The 22,391-nt window shown below is 42.9% G+C and overlaps 1 protein-coding gene across 4 annotated transcripts in view; it reads left to right on the top strand.

Annotated features, from left to right (window-relative positions):
• The window catches only part of DNAH3 (dynein axonemal heavy chain 3), a 202,834-nt gene that overhangs the window by 136,524 nt on the left and 43,919 nt on the right, over positions 1-22,391 (top strand). For all 4 annotated transcript variants that reach the window (XM_032242887.1, XM_032242886.1, XM_032242888.1 and 1 more), the window contains 7 exons: positions 3,845-3,948; positions 6,861-7,155; positions 9,986-10,165; positions 17,473-17,596; positions 17,685-17,841; positions 18,088-18,231; positions 20,154-20,820. In XM_032242887.1, coding sequence (XP_032098778.1) covers positions 3,845-3,948; positions 6,861-7,155; positions 9,986-10,165; positions 17,473-17,596; positions 17,685-17,841; positions 18,088-18,231; positions 20,154-20,820 — 1,671 coding nt within the window. The remainder of the gene's footprint in view (positions 1-3,844; positions 3,949-6,860; positions 7,156-9,985; positions 10,166-17,472; positions 17,597-17,684; positions 17,842-18,087; positions 18,232-20,153; positions 20,821-22,391) is intronic.

The following is a 22,391-nucleotide window of genomic DNA, read 5'->3' as shown; positions in this document are numbered from 1 at the left end:
AAACTTTCGTGCTTCAAAGGACATCAAATGAAAAATCCCACAGAATGGGTGAAATTTCTGACAAATTACATATCTTAAAATGCACTCAAATTTAGAATATATAAAGAGCTATCATAATTGAATAATAAAAAGATCACTTTATTTAAAATGGGCAAAATATCTGAATAGACAGTTATTTAAAGAAGAGATACAGGCCAGGCATGGTGGCTTATGCCTTTGGTAGGCTGAGGTGGGCAAATCGCTTGAGCCCAGGAGTTTGAGATCAGCCTGGGCAACATGATAAAACCCCATCTCTACAAAAAATACAAAAATTAGCCAAGTATGATGGTGCACGCATGCCTGTAGTCACAGGTACTTGGGAGGCGGCGGTAAGAGAATCACCTGAGCCTGAAAGGCAGAGGTTGCTGTGACCAAGATCGTATCACTGCACTCCAGCCAGGGTGACAGTGAGATCCTGTCTAAAAAAACATAAACAAAAACAAAAAACAAAACAGGCCAATAAGTCCATGACAAGATGCTCAATGTTATTAGCTATCAGGGAATGATGAGACCCTAGGCTTTGAGCTGGGGTTGTTTGTTTGTTTGTTTTGTATTGTTTTTGTTTTTGAGACAGAGTCTTGCTCCGTCACCCAGGCTAGAGTGCAGTGGTATGATCTCAGCTCACTGCAACCTCCATCTCCTGGGTTCAAGTGATTCTCCTGCCTCAGCCTCCCAAGTAGATGGCATTGCAGGCACCTGCCACCACACTCGACTGATTTTTGTATTTTTAGTATAGACGGAGTTTCACCATTTTGGCCAGGCTGGTCTCAAACTCCTGACCTCAAGGGATCCACCTGCCCTGGCCTCCCAAAGTGCTGGGATTGCAGGTGTGAGCCACCACGCCCACCCTGAGCTGGGATTTTTGATGAGAAAACCAAAATATCAAACAAATATTAAGACTTTGTTAAGGGCAGGGACTACATTTTCCCCAGTAGCACATTACTCAGTCCTGGCACATTGGAGCCACTCAATAAAATGGGAGCTCATTGTTTGAATGCCCAGTTTATGTAGGGTAACATTTTAGGAGCTTCATATACATTCTCTCATCTAATCCAATAATAATTTTATAAAGAAGATAGTATTAATTCTATGTTAAAGGTGAAGAACTGAGGGTCAGGAACCTTAAGTCACAATATACCTTGGGTTAAAAAGTAAACTTTGAGGTTTGGCATGGTGGCTCATGCCTGTAATCCCAACACTTTGGGAGGCCAAGGCAGGAGACTCACTTGAGGCCAGGAGTTTGACCAGTCTGGGAAACAAAGTGAGACCCCCATCTCTATAAAGAATATAAAGGAGGAGGAGCAGGAGGAGGAAGGGAGGGAGGGAGGGAAGGAGGGAGGGAGGGAGGGAGGGAAGGAAGGAAGGAAGGAAGGAAGGAAGGAAGGAAGGAAGGAAGGAAGGAAGGAAGGAAATCAGTCAACTAAGAGATGAACTAAAACAAAGAACTCTTAAATGGTCTGTGTTAAAAAGACCTGAGCATTGAATCTATTTAACAGTTTGAGCACTGAATCTATTGATATATAAACATAAGACTAAGGAATGGGAAAATTATGGTTGCAGAACAAAATATAAATAAGTATGAACCCTGACAAAGTGAAAGTTATAGTGTCAATGACAACAAAAGGAACCAGAGAAGGGAAGGTGGAAGGAAGAGTGACTTAATCACCTCACAGTTCACAAAGGAATCAAGGAAATTGGTCTAAACTTGAATCATGTGTATTCACAAATGAAGGGAAGGTGGAAGGAAGAGTGAATTAATCACCTCACAGTTCACAAAGGAATCAATGAAATTGGTCTAAAGTTGAATATGTGTATTCACAGATGAAATGGTGTGATATCAGGATTCGCCTTAAAATACTCCAAAGAAAGAAGGGAAGGGAAGGGGAGGGGGGAGAGATGAGGAAAGAGGAGAAAGGAAGGATGGAGGGGGAGAGAGGGAAGGAAAGAAAGAGAAGTAGAAGGGCCGGGAGCAGTGGCTCATACCTGTAATCCTAGCACTTTGGGAGGCTGAGGCCAGTGGATCAACTGAGGTCTGGAGTTTGAGACCAGCCTGGCCAATATGTTGAAACCCTGTATCTACTAATAATACAAAAATTAGCAGGGTGTGGTGGCGAGCGCCTGTAATCTCAGCTACTGGAAAGGCTGAGGCAGAATTGCTTGAAATCTGGAGGCAGTGGTTGCAGTGAGCCGAGATCGAACTACTGCCCTCTAGCCTAGTGACAGAGTGAGACTCCCTCTCAAAAAAAAAAAAAAAAAAAAAAAGAAAAGAAAAAAGAAAAATGAATATGGTGCTGGTTGGTGATATTGAAATGGATGAGACAGGAATGACAAAATGATCATGCTGAGGCTGGATAATGGGTATGTGATGGTTTATGATACTATTCTCCTTACTGTCATTTGTTTTTTATTTTTTTCACAATAAAAAGTTAAAATACAATAACAAAATAACATTAAATGATTTTTAAAGCATAATGACTTTAATCCCTTAATGTCTTAAAATTATGAAATACCTTTTAGGACCTAGTATCTCTTGTAGTGAAAAAAGCTGTATCTGAAAGTCAGCAGGTCCTTCAGTTTCATTTCAGTCTCCTTTTCTTTTGCTAGATGTAAGTAAAATTAAATTTAACATAGTTATTTTAAAATAGTGTATGTCCAGTGAGTCCCTTTCTTATAAAATCCTTTCTTTCATCTATCTGTCCTTCCATCTTCAGTATGCTTGTGGGTCTAGAAAGAGGGCCAGAAGTATTGCCATTAAAAGTTATCTCTGGTCCCGGCTCGGTGGCTCACGCCCGTAATCCCAGTACTTTAGGAGCCCAGGACAGGCAGATCATGAGGTCAGGAGATAGAGACTGTCCTGGCTAACATTGTGAAACCCCATCTCTACTAAAAATACAAAAATTAGCTGGTCGTGGTGGCACGTGCCTATAATCCCAGCTACTTGGGAGGCTGAGGCAGGGGAATCGCCTGAACCGGGGAGTCAGGGGTTTCTGTGAGCTAGAGGTGTTGGTGAGCTGAGATCGCACCACTGCACTCCAGCCTGGTGACAGAGCAAGACTCTGTCTTAAAAAAAAGTTATCTCTGGATTTTGACTAATTAATTGTCTTATTTTTTTGTTCTATTTTATTATATATGTATATGTGTGTGTGTGTGTGTGTGTGTATATATATATATATACTTTTTTTTTTTTTGAGACAGAGTCTTGCCTGTTGCCCAGGCTGGAGTTCAGGAACTCAGTCTCAGCTCACTGCAACCTCTAGCTCCTAGGTTTGAGTGATCCTCCTCCCTTAGCATCCCAAGTAGCTGAGACTACAGGGACCTGCCACTATGCCCAGCAAATTTTTTTTGCATTTTTAGTAGAGATAGGGTTTTACCATGTTGGCCAGGCTGGTCTCGAACCCCTGACTTCAGGTGATCCACCCACCTCAGCTTCCCAAAATGCCGGGATTACAGGTGTGAACACTGTGCCTGGCCTTGTTCTATTTTAATACTTGCTGTTTACATTATGAAAACTAATAATTTGCTTAATTAGCACCTATCATTTTTACACAAATAATAAAGTCACTAGGAGGAGGAGGAAGAAATAAATAAATAAATAATTTTTTAAAATAATAAAGTCACTATTCTTTAAAAAGTGTTGTTTCAGTTGATACGGTTACCAGCCATGCTTAAGTTTCACCACAACTATGCCAGCACTGGTAGTTACATATTTTCAGATGTTGATAGCTGAGGGGCTTAACATCTTCAAATATGGGAGACAAGTAAAGCCTTCATGTGCTAATGCTCTGTTTTGTTTCTTTGGGTCCAGGAAGCATCTATGATTTTTATTTCATCAAACAAGGTAGTGGACATTGGGACATGTGGACAGAGTATATCACCAAAGAGGAGGAAAAAATTCCAGCTGGTGCAAAGGTATAAAGAGAAGCATTGGCCATGGAACTTTGGTTGCCAGAATTACCCAAATATTCTCTCAGGTGGTAGAATTAAGTCTTTGCGAGGAGTTTTAAGAGCTCTCTTTAGAAAAATACTTAAACATGAGCTGCACTGAACCTTCAAAAACATGGGCTTTGGAATCAGAGACACAGCTTCTTTTCTCAGATTAAATTTACTCAACAAAAAATTGGGGGTGGATAATTTATGGTTGCAGAGGTTGGAGGTGTTGTACATGAACATGTGGCATATACTAGGGGCTGCGTCATTGTTTGTTGCTGTTCTGATTATTGTCATTATCCATAATACCAGGTGGTACTGGGCCAGGCATGGTGGCTCACACCTGTAATCCCAGCACTTTGGGAAGCTGGGGCAGTAGGATCACCTGAAGTCAGGAGGTCGAGACCAGCCTGGCCAGCATGATGAAACCCCATCTCTACTGAAAATACAAAATAAGCTGGGTGTGGTGGCACATGCCTGTAATCCCAGCCACTTGGGAGGCTGAGGCAAGAGAATTGCTTGAACCCCAGAGGCAAAGGTTTCAGTGAGCCGAGATCATGCCATTGCACTCCAGCCTGGGCGACAAGAGGGAAACTCCATCTCAAATAATAATAATAATACCAGGTAGTCATCAGTGTGCTTCTCAGTTATCTCAGCAAAAAGGTTTCTTCAAATCCTCAGAGAAAGATTTTCTCAATCGAAATTCTCTAAAAAGTAGGTTCTGATTAATAAGTTTTCTGAATAGAAAATGATTCACCTACAACTCCTGCTCATTTCAATCCTTGTGGAAATTTTTTTCAGAGAGCTTTTAAGTACCTGTTAGTAGAATCTAGTGGACATAGTTTATCTTTCTGGAGTGACTGGAGATTGTTCAGGCCCTGCGTAGAGTGGACGGTGGCAGAGAAAGTACAGATTTTGACAACCAAGTCAGACACGAAGCAGGACCACAGCTGCATGTGTAAGGATGTGTCAAGCAGGGTGAATGTGTGCTGAATTTAGGACACATCTTGGGGGCTGAGTGTTGTAAAGCAACCCCCAGCACTGACGTCCTAAATTTTAATTCTCCAAAAAGAACTTAGTCACTTGAGCTCCATGGGTTTGCAATCTTGCTGAATTAATACAGGTAAAAGAGTCCAATGCAGAAAATATGTTCAGTTCTGGGGATTTTTCCCTTGTCAAACAATTGTCCTAGTTTCTGAAAATAAACGTCTGTGAAACCCAACTTGCTTTAAATCCCCAGTCTTGGTAGAATCTTGAAGGCATCTTTGAAGATGCCTTCAAAATAGGCATCTTGAACCTAGTTCTGCATTCAGCATCACTTACTGGCTATATGGCTTTGAATACGTTAGCCAGTTTCTTGGAGCCTCAGTTATTTCATCTGTGTTATTACACACCTGCCTCAGAAGGTTACTGGGAGGACTGTAGCGGGTAATACAGGCAAAACACCCATACTTAAGCACCTGTTACTTCTTTTCTTCTCAACTTTAATTCCCTTGTCTCATCTGTTTCTTTTCCTTTGATCAAATTACTTATAGAAAGGAGCTGAGCCTTTGTCTACCAGTATACACAGGGCCGCCACGTTGCACAGACCTAGGTGGCGCTGTTTGCATTACTGTCCAGCTTTGCATTAGGAAGCACCGTTGACGTGATCCATGGTGTGAATGGTACTCTCTGTAGTTGTACAACACAGTGGCTCCAAGTTCTAGTCCTTTTCAGCCTAGACATAGAAGGAGACTTCAGTATATGATATAATCTTCCTGCCTCTTCCCCTTTTCCCACAGAGGGACCAAATGTAGCCAAATGGCTGATTACAGGGTTCAAGCTCAGAGAATCCAAGCCAAGGTCAGGGGTCCTGTCCAAGTAGGGATTCCAGGAGCCCGAGATCAGGCCTTAAGAGTACAACTGGTACCTGAATACCAGGAAGAGTGTGTATTAATACAGTCCCCATATTGGAAAAGGCAAGGGATCAGTAGGGGTGGATCTGAGAACCAAGGATATGAGTGTTATAAAAAAACAGATCAGAAACAAGCACAGATAATGGGGACTCAGGGTCACACTTAAACCCTCTGAGCGAGGCAGTGCAGATGGTATAGGGGAGGTAGACCTCACCTGGGACAAGGGAGACAAATTGGTTCAGAGCAATGCTCTAGGAGCACAGCAGCTATGGACCAATCCTTACCACAACTGTTTATTATTTTATTATTTATTTATTTGAGTTGGAGTCTCACTCTGTCATCCAAGCTGGAGTGCAATGGCTCAATCTCAGCTCACTGCACCTCTGCCCCCCAGGTTCAAGCAATTCTCCTGCCTCAGCCCCTGGAGTAGCTGGAACTACAGATGCACATCACCATGCCCAGCTAATTTTTGTATTTTTAGTAGCGATGGGGTTTCACCATGTTGGCCAGGATGGTCTCGAACTCCAGGCCTCAGATTATCAGCCCGCTTCGGCCTCCCAAAGTGCTGGGATTACAAGCATGAGCCACCGCGCCTGACCACCACAACTGTTTATAATATGACTGTTCAGTAGGACTTTGGAATCAGACAAGTTGGGATTCACATCCCTGCATTTTCACTTACTTGCTGTGTTACTTGGGCAAGTTGCAGAAAGATGCTCGACCTCAGTCTTCTCATTTATAACACATAGACAGTAATGCCCAACTTTACATGCATGATCTTGTTGAATCCTCAAGCCAGCCAGCTCTGTGAATTAGGTGCCATTATTATCCCCATTTCACAGATGAATAAACTGAAGCCTGTGGAGAGGTTCAAGACTTGCCTAAGGTCATAAAGATAGTAAGGGATGAAACTAGAATGTAAACCCAGGTCTCTTGAACACCAGGACCCCCAGCTTCCTGGGCCCGGGACCAAGACTCTCCCATGTCTGTGTGGTACAGGTCTCAGAACTTATCATCCCCACAATGGAGACAGCCCGGCAGTCCTTCTTCTTGAAAACCTACTTAGACCATGAGATTCCAACGCTGTTCGTGGGTCCCACAGGCACTGGCAAATCAGCCATCACCAACAACTTCCTTCTCCATCTTCCCAAAAATACGTACCTACCCAACTGCATCAATTTCTCTGCCAGAACCTCAGCCAATCAGACCCAGGATATCATCATGTCCAAGCTGGATCGACGACGGAAGGGCCTTTTCGGGCCTCCTGTAGGGAAGAAAGCAGTGGTGTTTGTGGGTAAGGCATTGGGCTGGGTCTGGACACAACCAGATTCTTCCACCATAAGCTGCAAGTAACTACAGCTTCCCCTTGTAATGCCACTGTACATGCCTTTACTCTCCCTGGGATATCAAATATTTCTGGTTAATATAGCTTAGTATTCATTCCCTCCTCTTCTTTTTCTCCTTCATTCTTTCCTCCCTCCTTCCCTTCTTCCCTCCTTCCCTCTTTCCTTCCTTCTTTCTTTCCTTTCCTTCTTTCCTTCCTTCTTTCTTTCCTTCCTTTCTTTCTTGCAGTGAGTAGTAATTTCAGAAGGGGACTATGCTGTTTGCTCTCTGGCGTTTCCAAAAGCAACACACACCTTGTGATAAACCCCTTATTCCATTTTGTGTCACATAAATATGTGATCACTAAATGGAGGAACCTAATACTTGCTAAATAAACATTTGTGAAATAAGCACAATGAATTTTCCCAAGACTTTAACTGTTTTACAAAGCATCTCCTCATTTAGGTCATTTGAGCCCTACAACCCTGTGAGCTTATGAACCATCATTGTCATTTTACTAGTCAGTGTATTGAGGCTCCAGAAGGTTAAATTTCTTGTTTGGGATCAAATATCTAGAACATTCTGGAGCTGTGACCCAAACCCAGGCTTTTTGGGGCCAAATACATTATATTTTCTATCTTACTGTTGACTCATAGAATCCTCATTTAGCAATTGTAATGCTCCATGCTTCTGGATTATTTCATGATCTGCCTTCAAAACTCGTGTATTCAGAGTAAATGTTGCCTGAGTTCATATTCCTGCCAACTAACATCTCCTCAGAGGCAGGGGTCCTATTTTATTTTATATTTCTTTTCTTTTCCTCTTTTTCTCCTTTTCTCTATCTCACTCTCCCTCCCTATTTTTATGGTATATTCAAAAATAGGGTAAGCTTTGCAGCCAAACAGATCTGGCTTCAAATCTTACTTTTTTGAGAGAGAAGGTCTCACTCTGTCACCCACGCTGGAGTGTAGTGGCACAATGACAGCTCACTGAAGCCTCCAACTCCTGGGTCCAAGTAATCCTACTACCTCAGCCTCCTAAGTAGCTAGGACTACAGGCACATGCCACCATGATTGGCTAATTTTTCTATTCTTTTTTTTTAAAGACGGGGTTTCACCATGTTGGTCAGGCTGGTCTTGAACTCCTGACCTCAGGTAATCCGCCCAGCTTGGCCTCCAAAGTGCTTGGATTATAGGCGTGAGCCACCATGCCCAGCCCAATTTTTCTATTCTTTGTAGAGATGGGGGTCTCGCTTTGTTACCCAGGCTGGATGAACTCCTGGACTCAAGTGACCCTCTCACCTTAGCCTCCCAAAGTGTTGGGATTGCAGGCATAAGCCACCATGCCCAACCTCAAAGCTTACTTTTTAACCCTAGGTATATTGTGACTTAATGTCCCTTACCCTCAGTTCCTTACCTTTAACATAAATACTATCTTCCTTATAAAGTTTTTATTGGATCAGATGAGAGAATGTAGACAAAGCTCCTAAAATGTTACCCTACACAAACTGGGCATTCAAACAATGTTTGTTGAAGAAAATCATAAAGAGCCCCCATTTTATTGAGTGCCTCCAATGTGCCAAGACTGAGTAATATGCTATTGGGGAAAATGCAGTCCCTGCCCTTGGTAAACTCTTAATATATTCTTGCCATTTTGGCTTTCTCATCAAAAACCCTAGCTCGGGGTGGGCACAGTGGCTCACGCCTGTAATCCCAGAATTTTGGGAGGCCAAGGCAGGTGGATTATTTGAGTTCAGGAGTTTGAGACCAGCCTGGCCGACATGATGAAACCCTGTCTCTACTAAAAATAGAAAAATTAGCTGGGCGTGGTGGCACGTTGCCTGTAATCCCAGCTATGCGGGAAGCTGAGGCAGGAAAATCACTTGAGCCTGGGAGATGGAGGTTGTAGTGAGCCAAGATCACACCACTGCACTCCAGCCTGGGTGACAGGGCAAGACTCTGTCTCAAAAACAAAAACAAAACAAAACAAACAAAAAAACTGAGCTCAAAGCCTAGGGTCTCATCATTTGTCGCTCCCATTGAAGTTCAACTATTACCTGCTGGTCAATTTAATATTTATCGGCTGGGAGTTTGTGGGAGCTTGACTGTTGCCATCATATGGGGGAGTAATTAACAAAATATCTAACACATAGTAGACAATCTATTTTACTTGAGAAAAATTAGAAAAAATTAAATGCCTGTTTTCTTTTTGTTTTTCTTTTCTTTCTTTCTTTTTTTTTTTTTTTTTTTTTGAGGCAGGGTCTCACTCTGTTGCCCAGGCTGGGGTTCAGTGGCATGATCTTTGCTCACTGCAAGCTTTGCCTCCCAGGCTCAAACAATCCTCCCACCTTAGCCTCCTGAGTATGGGACCACAGGCACGAGCCACCACGCCTTTTTTTTTTTTTTTTTTTTTTTTTTTTAATTTTTTGTAGATACAGGGTTTCGCCATGTTGCCCAGGCTGGTCTCGAACTCCTGAGCTCAAGCGATCTGCCTGCCTTGGCCTCCTACAGTGCTGGGATTATAGGCATGAGCCACCATGCCTGGCCAAGCCAGATTGTTAATGTCAGTCTATGCACTCTTATAGTCACAGTGAACATCGATCTCAGTGAGGCAGGAGAGCCAGAACCCAGGAAAACCCCTTCCCATCTGGTCAGGGCATCCATTGACTAAGTCCTAAGTGGAATGGGGAATGGAAACTTGGGCACAGATTCCCCTCCAAGGGAATTGCCATCTGTTACCTCCTGTGAGAGCAGAGGATGCCATGAACTTGCAATGGCTGTGTCTGTGCCTTCTTTCCCCAGATGACCTCAACATGCCAGCCAAAGAGGTGTATGGGGCCCAGCCCCCCATTGAGCTCCTGAGACAGTGGATTAACCATGGTTACTGGTTTGACAAGAAAGACACAACCAGGATGGACATCGTGGACATGCTGCTGGTGACAGCCATGGGGCCCCCTGGAGGAGGAAGGAATGACATTACTGGTATGTGAAGGAAAGAGCTCATTCCTCTTTCCCTCCATCCCCAGCAAAGCCGGGCCACCTTTATGGAAGGAGGGTCTGTGTGCGACAGTCTGTCCTGCCAAACCATGTGGCAGGAGTGTGGAACAGAAGTTGTGTTTAGGCTCCAGGCTTCATGTTGGAAATTGTGTGAAATAGGAGGGGAAGATGATGAGAAGATGTGAGGAGTGTTTGGCTACGCCCTAGAGGAACAGAGAGTCTCATATGAAAAGGAGAGTTCAGTGTGGCCAGCGTGTTCCGGCAGGGAGGCTTGATCTGAAAGCCTCAACTAGGGATGCATGGCAGTCATCCATTGTATTCATTATAATTCTTTAGGTTGCCAGAGACAGAATGCCTAATCCAAAGTGCCCTAAGCAAAATTGATAATAAAAATAGAAAATAAATGAATCAATGGATATACTGCTTCATGTGCAACTTGATCCATCCAGTCCTGTAGATCTGTATTTCTATTCTGATATACATTATTGGTTAAGAATCTTTATACCAACCAGGTGCAGTGGCTCATGCCTATAATCTCAGCACTTTGGGAGGCCGAGGTGGGTAGATCGCTTGAGGCCAGGAGTTTGAAGCCAGCCTGGCCAACACAGCAAAACCCCATCTCCACTAAAAATACAAAAATTAGCTGGGCTTGATGGCTTGCACCTGTAGTCCGAGCTACTTGGGAGGCTGAGGCAGGAGAATCACTTAAACCCGAGAGGCGGAGGTTACAGTGAGATCGTACCATTGCACTCCAGCCTGGGCAACAGAGTGAGACTCTGTCTCAAAAAAAAGTTAAGGATGGTGACTGAGAGCATGGTTTGACAGCTGACACAGTCCTGGGTTTGGGTAACTGAAAGTAGGCATTAATAAACATTACTATTATTATCCCTATCATCAAAAGATTAAGTTCACATAGCTACCAACAGTTCCAGATCAACATTAATTTAATGTAGAGAAAAATCTATATGTCAGTATGTGTGTGTGTAGGTGATATATACACGTGTAGGTGATAGCTACATACATATGTATTATCTATATAATTTTTAATATATGATATATATGTAATAAAAAAAACCATGGAAAGGATTTCAGGGAAATGGCAGCCTCAAAGGCTGCACAGTTTTCAGGTATTCCCAAATCCCCACATAAAAACACAGCAACTAGGTAACAAAAATCAGAAAGCTATAATCAACACTTACAACAAAGCTAGTTTGCAAGGCATCCCCACAAATTCCAAAATACTATTGAGTCACAGCAAACCACTGACAGCTGCAAGTCCTGCAAGTATCTGCACCTGAGCAGGAGACTGCAGAGGGAAGGAATGGACCACCTCACAGACCTGGGAGGAAGAACCCAAAAGTAGTCAACAGGTGTGCACTGGGAAGTGTGCTGGCCCGTTTGAGAGGAGAAGCAGAAGTTGACAGGGCTTCCACCTGCTGAAATTAGTGAGCGCAGTGAGCCCATGGTGAGCTCTGAAGAGGAGGCTAGCCCCTGTGATTTCTCAAAACTGACCAGTCAGGTGGCCCATTCCAAGGCAGGACCCTATATTGAAAAGAAATTGCTGGCAGCTGAATCAGAATTGAGACGGTTAAGATGAATAGAAACAAAAGAAAGAGAAAGTCCAAATAAAAGAGAGAGAGAGGGAAACAAACGCAGAAATTTTCCAAAAGCAAGTCACTATATTCTTGAACATATAAGAAACCAAGAGAGTCTGGGCAGGGTGGCTCATGCCTGTAATCTCAACACTTTGGGAGGCTAGAGAGGGCAGATCTCTTGAAACCAAGAGTTTGAGACCAGCCTGGCCAACATGGTGAAACCCCATCTTAACTAAAAATACAAAAATTAGCCAGGGCTGGGCGCGGTGGCTCATGCCTGTAATCCCAGCACTTTGGGAGGCCGAGGCGGGTGGATCACGAGGTCAAGAGATCGAGACCATCCCGGTCAACATAGTGAAACCCCGTCTCTACTAAAACTACAAAAAATTAGCTGGGCATGGTGGCGTGTGCCTGTAGTCCCAGCTACTCAGGAGGCTGAGGCAGAAGAATTGCCTGAACGCAGGAGGCGGAGGTTGCGGTGAGCCGAGATCACGCCATTGCACTCCAGCCTGGGTAACAAGAGCGAAACTCCGTCTCAAAAAAAAAAAAAAAAAATTAGCCAGGCATAGTGGCGCACACCTGTTATCCCAGCTACCTAGTACAAGAATTGCTTGCACCTGGGAGGCAGAGGGTGCAGTGAGCCAAGATTGCACCATTTCAATCCAGCCTGGGTGACGGAATGAGACTCTGTCTCAAAAAAAAGAAAGAAGAGGCCAGGCGTGGTGGCTCACACCTATAATCCCAGCACTTTGGGAGGCCAAGGCAGGCAGAGCACGAGGTCAGGAGTTTGAGACCAGCCTGGACAACATAGTGAAACCCTGTCTCTACTAAAAATAGAAAAAATTACCTGGGCATAGTGGTGGGCGCCTGTAATCTCAGCTACTTGGGAGGCTGAGGCAGGAGAATTGCTTGAACCTGGGAGGCGGAGGTTGCAGTGAAGTGAGATCGCGCCATTGCACTCCAGCCCGGGTGACAGTGTGACATTCAGTCTCAAAAAAAAAAAAGTTAAAATGACTAATTTTACGTTATATATATCACAATAAATCTTTTTATTTTATTTTATTTATTTTTTGAGACAGAGTCTTGCTCTTGTCTCACAGGCTGGAGTGAAACAGTGTGATCTTGGCTCACTGCAAACTCCATCTCCCAGGTTCAAGCGATTCTCCTGCCTGAGTCCCCTAAGCAGCTGGGATTACAGGCACCCGCCACCGTCCCCGGCTAATTTTTTGTATTTTTCATAGAGACAGGGTTTCATCCTGTTGACCAGGCTGGTCTTGAACTCTGGACCTCAGGTAATCCACCTGCCTCAGCTTCCCAAAGTACTCGGATTATAAGGCATGAGCCACTGTACCAGGCCATTTTAAAAAAAAGAAGAAAAGGATTAAAAGGATTCGAGAGAAAATAACAAATATTGAACTTACAAAGAAAATCCAACATATAATTAATAGAAGTGTCTGAAGAACAAAAATCAAAGAACCAAGAAATAATACAATATATATGTATATATAATGCAATTAAAAAACTCAAGAAAAAAATCATTTTGAGAATTACATACTGGAAGAGCACATTGTATACCTAAGAATATTGACTCAAAATGATCACTACCAAGGCATACACTAATAAACAGCATAAAATAGTGGGGCTTTCAAGAAAAAGAAATTAGCCAGGTGTGGTAGCATGCACCTGTAGTCCCTACTACTCAGGAGGCTGAGGTGGGAGGATCACTTGAGGCAGGGAGGTCAAGGCTGTAGTAAGATGTGATTACACCCCTGTACTGCAGCCAGGGCAACAGAGCAAGACCCTGTCTCAAAATTTAAAAAAAGAAAAAAATATTTTGGATATCTAGACAAAAACAGCACACAACTTATAAGGGAAATAAAGTTAGATCAACTTTAAGTGTTTTCAATAGCAATGCTTAATACCAGAAGAAAATGGAATAACATATTTAAGATACTTAAGGAAATAAAATGAGAGCTGAGGATTTTATAGCCAGAAAAATTAATCTTCAAGTATTAAAGGAAAATTATTATCAATAGGCAAGAACTCAGAGACTATTATTTTTATAAGCCATTTCTCAGGCATCTCCTAGAAAATGGATTTCAGATAATCAAAATGACTATGGGGAGATTGATATAACTAGTATTAAGCATTATATATGCTTATTTGTTGAACAAAGACTAAATGGAGAAATTATTTTATGTAAAGACTGTATTATTCGATGATGTAGATATAGAACAATTGAAAATGTAGAATTTTCTCTTTCTCTTATCCATTGTGTTTTTGAGAACCAAGAGTCTCAGGGTGGAAAAAGGAGATCAAGATGTAATACATAAGAAGTTATTAGGGCCAGGGGCAGTGACCCACACATGTAAACCCAGCACTTTGGGAGGCCGGGAGGGTGGATCGCTTGAGGCCAGGAGTTTGAGACCAGCCTGGCCAACATGGTGAAACCTCGTCTCTACTAAAAATACAAAAATTAACCTAGCATGGTGGCACACTCCTGTAGTCCTAGCTACTCAGGAGGCTGAAACATGAGAACTGCTTGAACCTGGGGGGTAAAGGTTGCAGTGAACTGAGATCATGCCACTACACTCCAGCCTGGGTGACAGGGTGAGACTCTGTCTCAACAAATGAACAACATCAACAAAAACAAAAAAAGAAGTTAGGCAGAAGTTTTGTAGTCCTAAATTTGAACTCAATGTTTAATGTCCACTGAGAAGGTCTAGAAATAATGACCACTTTATTAACAATAATCATGTCTACCACTCAGGTTGTAGTCTTAAAATCCAATTTCCTGCTGAAAGAAGCCAAGACATCATAATAAAAAAAAAAAAAAAAAAAAAAATGGCTGATTGTGCCAGGCGCGGTGGCTCACGCCTATAATCCCAGCACTTTGGGAAGCAGAGGTGGGTGGATCACAAGGTCAGGAGTTTGAGACCAGCTGGCCAATATGGTGAAACTCTGTCTCTACTAAAAATACAAAAATTAGCCAAGTGTGGTGGCACGGTGCCTATAGTCCCGGCTACTCTGGAGGCTGAGGCAGAAGAATTGTTTGAATCCGGGAGGCGGAGGTTGCAGTGAGCCGAGATGGCGCCATTGCACTCCAGCCTGGGCAACAGAGCAAGACTCTATCTCAAAAAAAAAAAAAAAAAAAAGTGGCTGATTGCATGTCTGCTGGGGTAAGAAATATATGAAATAAGCCTGTGAATTACTGATATACCAGATAATGAGAAAGCTATCAAAGATTACCAGAGTCACATCAAAAGGACTTGGTTGCCAACCTAAAGAGGTTTTCACTGGCCAAAGATGAGAAAATTTAACCTTCAACAATGGTAGTAATTTGAATGGATTGAAATTTATCCTAATATGTTTTAATCCATGAAATCTATAACAATAATAATAGTTGGTCACCTTCAGAGAATTACAAGGAACCACCCTGTTATCTTAGAAACTGGTAAGTAAATGGGAAAGAATCAGGCATTTACCCTGACTTTCTTATAAAAAAAGTACCACTATATAACCAAATAGTGGTTGATGAAGGAAGTGTCTCCCATGAAAATATTGCAACTGATAGATAAAAAAGAAGTGACTCAGAATACTGCCATTTGGCTAACCCTAGTAAATTAATGGATCTAGCTAGCCATTGAGCATCAGTAGCTGCTAACATTACAAAAGGAGAAACATTATCAAGGACTGTCTGATGAAAGAACATACCACCCCCTTTGGTCTGGGCAAAGGGATGGAATCTGAATCCCAACAAGTCTCTGGATCCAGCTACAAATTTAAAGGAAATACAGAGGACAGAGGAACATGATAAACTGCACCAGTAAGTATGTAATCAACAAAATCCTATGAAAACTCTGCAGGTCAAACAGCCCAGATCTTCAACGGATAAGACACATAAGAAAGGAATGAAGGGAAAAACCTATAAATTAAAAAGAGACTTTAAAAAACACAAATGAGGCTAGGCACAGTGGCTCATGCCTGTAATCCTAGCACTTTGGGAGTCCAAGGCATGTGGATCACCTGAGGTCAGGAATTCAAGGCCAGCCTGGCCAACGTGGTCAAACCCCATCTCTACTAAAAATACAAAAATTAGCTGGGCATCATGGCACGCGCCTGTGATCTCAGCTACTCAGGAGGCTGAGGAAGGAGAATCGCTTGAACCCAGGAGGTGGAGGTTGCAGTGAGCTGAGATCATGCCACCGCACTCCAGACTGCACAACAAGAGTGAGACTTAAAAGCATATGGTTGTTTTAACTTGCAGAATTAAACTCTGGTATCTACAAATAAACACTTGGATGGTAAAAATAAAGAAGTCCAAGACAGTGCTTACTATAAAAATCAGAAGAGTGATCGCTTTTGGAGAAAGAAAAGGAGAGAGTTACGATTGGGATGGGCTCTGTAGAGAGGCTTTTGTGGAGGGCTGGCAAAATTCTATTTCTGAATCTTGATGGTAGATGCTAAGACTGTTAACCTTATAATGATTCCCTAAACTATACATTTGTGTGGTTTTCTGTATCTATCTTTTATCTGTAACAAAAAAATGTTTTAAAGATATACAGGCAAACCTATAGAGACAGAAAGTAGATTACTAGTGGCTGAGAACCATGAGAAAATGGGGAGTGACTGCTAATCAGTACAGTTTCTTTTTAGAGTGATTAAAATGTTCTAAAATTGTGATAATGGTTGTACAACCCTCAATATATTAAAAATCATTGAATAATTATAGTTTAAATGGGTGAATTGTATAGTATGTGAGTTACTGGGATATCAATAAAGCTGGTATATATAGATATAAATAAATACATATGTAAACAGATATCTAACGATAGATTAGATGCACAGATACACAGATATGTAGATAGATAGATAGATACATAGATAAATACATAGATACATAGATGATATAAGAATACCAAATTTATAGTAGTTACCTTGGGCAGGGGAGAATGGATTAGGTGTGTATAAGGTAAGTGAAATAAGGAGATATTCACTTTCTACAAAAGTATTCCTGAATCGTTTGGCTCTTTTACAATGATCATGTATTGCCTTTAACTTTTAAAAACAATCTTGAGGCCGGATGTGGTGTCTCACACCTGTAATCCCAGCACTTTGGGAGGCCAAGACAGGCAGATCACCTGAGGTCAGCAGTTGGAGACCAGCCTGGCCAACATGGCAAAATACCAAAATTAGACGGGCATGGTGGCACACACCTGTAGTCCCAGCTACTCGGGAAGCTGAGGCTGGAGAATCTCTTGAACCCGGGAGGCAGAGGTTCTAGTGAGCTGAGATTGCACCACTGCACCCCAGCCTGGACAACAGAAATCTCAAAAAAGAACATAATATAATATAATATAATATAATAAATATTGAGCACTAAACTAGCACTGTCAGTAGACCTTCTGCAGTATGGAGATGTTCTATACTGTACTGAGCAATACAGTAGCTACTAGCCACATGTGGCTCTTGGGCACTTGAAGTGTGGTGAGACTAAAGAAGACCATTTTTAATGTTTTTAATATTAATTAATTGAAGTTTAAATTGCTGCAGGTGGCTAGAGGCTGCCATATTGCACAGCACTGCTCTAGAACATGAAGGCAGAAGGAAAATCCAACTCTCCTGCCTCATAGGGTCACAGATAGTGTGACAATATGTGTTTTTCAGGAAGATTCACTTGTGTGTTGTGTTTTCCAGGACGATTCACTCGCCATCTGAATATCGTTTCCATCAATGCCTTTGAGGATGACATTTTAACCAAGATTTTCAGTTCCATTGTTGATTGGCACTTCGGGAAAGGGTTTGATGTGATGTTCTTAAGGTAAGAGGTTCCACGTCTTCTTGGATATTGGGCTGGGTGTTCTCAGTTTCTGGCCCCTCCTTGACTGTGCCATCCCCTTCCTCCCAAGATATGGAAAGATGCTGGTCCAAGCCACTAAGACAATTTATAGAGATGCAGTGGAGAACTTCCTGCCAACTCCCTCCAAATCACATTATGTCTTTAACCTGCGGGACTTCTCACGAGTGATTCAAGGGGTCCTGCTGTGCCCTCACACCCACCTTCAGGTCAGCCACTATCATTTCTCCTACCAAGATCATTCAGCATGTCCTTGGCTACATAAAATGTGTAGTAATCATGGCAATAGCTAACTTTTATTAGGCACTTCATCTATGCTAGGCGTCGTGCTAAGCATTTTGTAAACATTATCTAGTTCAGTCCTCACATCAACTCCAGGACTTAGCTACTCCTTGAGAACTACCACCTCAGGCACTGTCTTCCATTCATTTGAATCATTAACTCTGGATTTTTAGGATGCAGAAAAATGTATCCGGCTTTGGATCCATGAGGTTTATCGGGTCTTCTATGACCGTCTGATTGACAAGGAGGACAGACAGGTCTTCTTCAACATGGTGAAGGAAACCACCTCCAGTTGCTTCAAGCAGACCATAGAGAAGGTAAACCAGATTCTGTGATCATTTGGCCTCAGAAATGGTTCCAAGTGTTTACCCATGTTACTCTCAGATTTCAGGTTCCCTTCCTACTGGAGACCCCCAGCTCTGCACTCTGAATCTCAGGAAACAATGTTGAGTCAACTGCTCTTTTGATTTGGTGATAGTTTACTTGGTCCAATTTTGCTTCTCTTCAGTAGTAACATATAAGTTTGAATCCAATCAAAATGGCTTCATATATAACATGATTTGTTTATAATTAACTTAAAATGCATTTTTAGGATCGATTAATTGGTGAGTTGAGAAATGAACTATACATTGTCATTATTATTATTTTTTTTTTGAGACAGTCTCACTGTTGCCCAGGCTGGAGTGCAGTGGTACAATCTCAGGTCTCTGCAACCTCTGTCTTCCAGGTTCAAGCAATTCTCCTGCCTCAGCCTCTGGAGTAGCTGGAATTACAGGCACGCAACACCACGAACAGCGCTTTTTTTTTTTTTTTTTTTTTTTTTTTTTGTATTTTTAGTAGAGATGGGGTTTCCCCATGTTGGCCAGGCTGGTCTGGAACTCCTGACCTTAGGTGATCTGCCCACCTTGGCCTCCCAGAGTGCTGGGATTATAGGTGTGAGCCATTTCACCCAGTTTCCACATTGTCATGATTTGACTGAGACCCTAATAAAGCCCAAGTAGAAAATTGTTATAGTCTTTCATGTGTCAATATTTTCTCTTTTCCATTTTCATATAAGAAAAGTTGTTTTAAACATCTACATTTGCATTGTCTGGTTATACTTCCATTGCTAAGAAACTGTGATTTCTCTAGGATACTAGAAAAATTTCAAGTGTTTCATCTTGCATTCAGAGGCCAAGTGCAAAAGCATCACCAGGTTCCAACATAGGAAGGGGAAGCATCTAAAACATTCCTACTCTGGGCACAAAGTGGGGACCAGGGGTAGTGTCTATATTTCTGTTTGGTAGAGTATCAAGCACATAAAAAATGATGCTTTCCTTCAACTGTCTTTTCTGGGTACCTTAGAAACTGACCACCAATGTTTTAATCACTTGGTAAACAGGCTGATTCGAGCATTTATAGTCTAATGTCCTTTCTTTTAAAAAAAATTATTTAATTTTAGAGGTAGGACCTCACTCTATCACCCAGGCTGGAGTGCAATGGTGTGATCGTAGCTCACTGCAGCCTCAAACACCTGGGCTCCAGCAGTCCTCCACCTCAGCCTCCTGAGTAGCTGGGATTACAGGTGTATACCGTGATGCCCAGCTGTTTTTTTTTTTTTTTTTTTTTATTGTAGAGACTGGGTCTCACTATGTTGCCCAGGCTGTTCTTAAAGTCCTCGGCTCAAATGATCCTTCTGCCTTGGCCTCCCAAAGCGCTGGGACTACAGGCATGAACCTCTGTGCCCAGCAATGTTCTTTCATTATAGTCTTTACAAGCATGAAATTCACATACTATGTTTTAAAACTGAAAAGACTTAAGCTGGGCATGGTGGCTCATACCTGTAATCCCAGCACTTTGAGAGGCCGAGGTGGGTGGATCACCTGAGGTCAGGGGTTCAAGACCAGCCTGGCCAACATGATGAAACCCCATCTCTACAAAAATACAAAAATTAGCCAGGCATGATGGAGGTGCCTGTAATCCTAGCTACTTGGGAGGCTGTGGCAGGAGAATCACTTGAACCCGGGAGGCGGAGGTTGGAGTGAGTGAGATTGCACCATTTCACTCCAGCCTGGACAACAGAGCGAGACTCTGTCTCAAAACAAAAACAAAAATAAAGACTGATGAACCATGAACCATGACCTTGAAGTATGTGCTCAGAGGAAATAAGCACGTCTCCCACCCCCTCCCTCCATACTCTCCCTACCAGCCTGGTTGGGCCATTCACTGCATGCCCAGCCGAGATTTGTTTTTCTTGCAGGTGCTTATCCACTTGTCACCCACTGGAAAGATTGTCGATGATAACATTCGAAGCCTCTTCTTTGGAGATTATTTCAAACCAGAAAGTGACAAAAAAATCTACGACGAGATCACTGACCTGAAACAGCTGACCGTGGTCATGGAGCACTATCTGGAAGAATTCAACAACGTCAGCAAGGCCCCCATGTCCTTGGTCATGTTCAGGTTTGCCATTGAGCACATCTCCAGGATCTGCCGGGTCCTGAAGCAGGACAAAGGCCACCTGCTCCTGGTGGGCATAGGGGGCAGTGGGCGACAAAGTGCCACCAAACTGTCCACATTCATGAATGCATACGAGCTATACCAGATCGAGATCACCAAGAACTACACAGGCAATGACTGGCGAGAAGACCTTAAGAAGATCTTGCTGCAGGTCGGCGTGGCCACAAAGAGCACCGTGTTCCTCTTCGCCGACAACCAGATCAAGGACGAGTCATTCGTGGAGGACATCAACATGCTTCTGAACACGGGCGACGTGCCTAACATCTTCCCTGCGGACGAGAAGGCTGACATTGTGGAGAAGATGCAGGAGGCAGCCAGGAGCCAAGGAGAGAAACTTGAAATCACTCCTCTTTCTATGTACAACTTCTTTATTGAGAGGGTGAAAAAGAACCTTCACATTGTCCTTGGTAAGAAGCAGAAAACTCCCTTTGCCCTTGTTCCTCTGGGTGTTTTGGTGCCTTCTGAGTGCCCTGAACAGCTCAGTCCCTTACAGTGGTCCCAGGGTTGATCTAGCCAATGCACCAGCTCAGGGTAAGGGCCTGGAGTTCCTCTGGCAACTTTTTCCACTCTTCTAAACAGCCTTTTTTTTTTTTTTTTTTTTGAGACAGTCTTGCTCTGTCACCCAGGCTGGAGTGCAGTGGTGAGATCTCAGCTCACTGCAACCTCTGCCTCCCAGTTTCAAGCGATTCTGGTGCCTCAGCCTCCCTAATAGCTGTGATTACAGGTGCCTGCCACCACGCCTGCTAATTTTTGTATTTTTAGTAGAGATGGGGTTTCACCATGTTGGCCAGGCTCGTCTCAAACTCCTGGCCTCAAGTGATCTGCCTGCTTCAGCCTCCCAAAGTGCTGGGATTACAGGCATGAGCCACTGCACTGGACCCTGAACAACTATTTCAAACCTGTCCTCTCTTTGATTGCCTGAATTCTCCTCTGAGAATTACCCTTGCACAGAACAGCATCTGGGGTTCTCTTTGTGAATGACATTCCCAGTCTATCTAGAAACGTAGGAATTGTGTTTAGTACTTCCCTTTCTTTACCAAGTCCTGCCTATTTTACCTCCAGCTGTCTCTCATATCTACTCTCTCATCTCTGTCTCCATCACCTTCACATTAGCTAAGCTGCCATCCTCTTACCCAGGCCTCAGCTCTGCAACTTTCTAATTATTCTATCTCCATTCTTATCTGCTTCATAAAGCCAGGCTGATTTTTTTCATATACTGCAAATATTATCATTGTGTTCATGCATGCATACACACACACACACACACACGCACATGCATGCATGCACGCATGTGCACATACACATACACACACATGAAAACAATTAAATTTCTTTCCATTAGGATAAGGACCAAAATTCCTAACCTGGGGTCTCATAAGGGCACCTGCCAGACTGTCCTCTGTATCCTCTCCACGTTCATCTTATCAAGCCATCCCCACTTTCTCTTTGTTTTTGTTTTGTTTTGGTTTTGTTTTATTTTTGAGATAGAGTCTTGTTCTGTCACACAGACTGGAGTTCAGTGATGTGGTTCTAGCTCACTGCAGCCTCAACTTCCTGGGCTCAAGCGATCCCCTCACTTTAGCCTCCTAGATACCTGGGACTATAGCCACACACTACCATGCCCAGCTAATTTTTTCCATTTTTGTAGAGATGGGGGATGGGGGTAGGGGGTTCACTTTGTTCCCCAGGTTGGTCTCGAACTCCTGGACTCAAGTGATCCTCCTGCCTCAGCCTCCCAAAGTGTTGGGATTATAGGCATGAGCCACTGTGCCAGGCCTTTTCTCTGTTCTTTACCCAGACTGACCTTTCACTTCCACCTAGACATCATGCTCCCTTCTACCACACTGAGTCTAAACAATGAATGGAAATTTAGATGTGGAACCCAAAATTTGTGATTGGCTGGAGATGGGATCAGAAACAAGCAGATGACCTCACAGCAACTTCTATAAGTAACAGTGTATGGTACCCGTATGTTAGC

The sequence above is a fragment of the Sapajus apella genome, unplaced genomic scaffold (genome assembly GCF_009761245.1).
Source record: "Sapajus apella isolate SASKATOON/1434 unplaced genomic scaffold, GSC_monkey_1.0 scaffold51, whole genome shotgun sequence".
In the NCBI taxonomy this organism is placed as follows: Eukaryota; Metazoa; Chordata; class Mammalia; order Primates; family Cebidae; genus Sapajus; species Sapajus apella.
The sequence above is the reverse complement of the archived record's forward strand: the minus strand, read 5'-3'. Positions and strand labels throughout refer to the sequence as shown.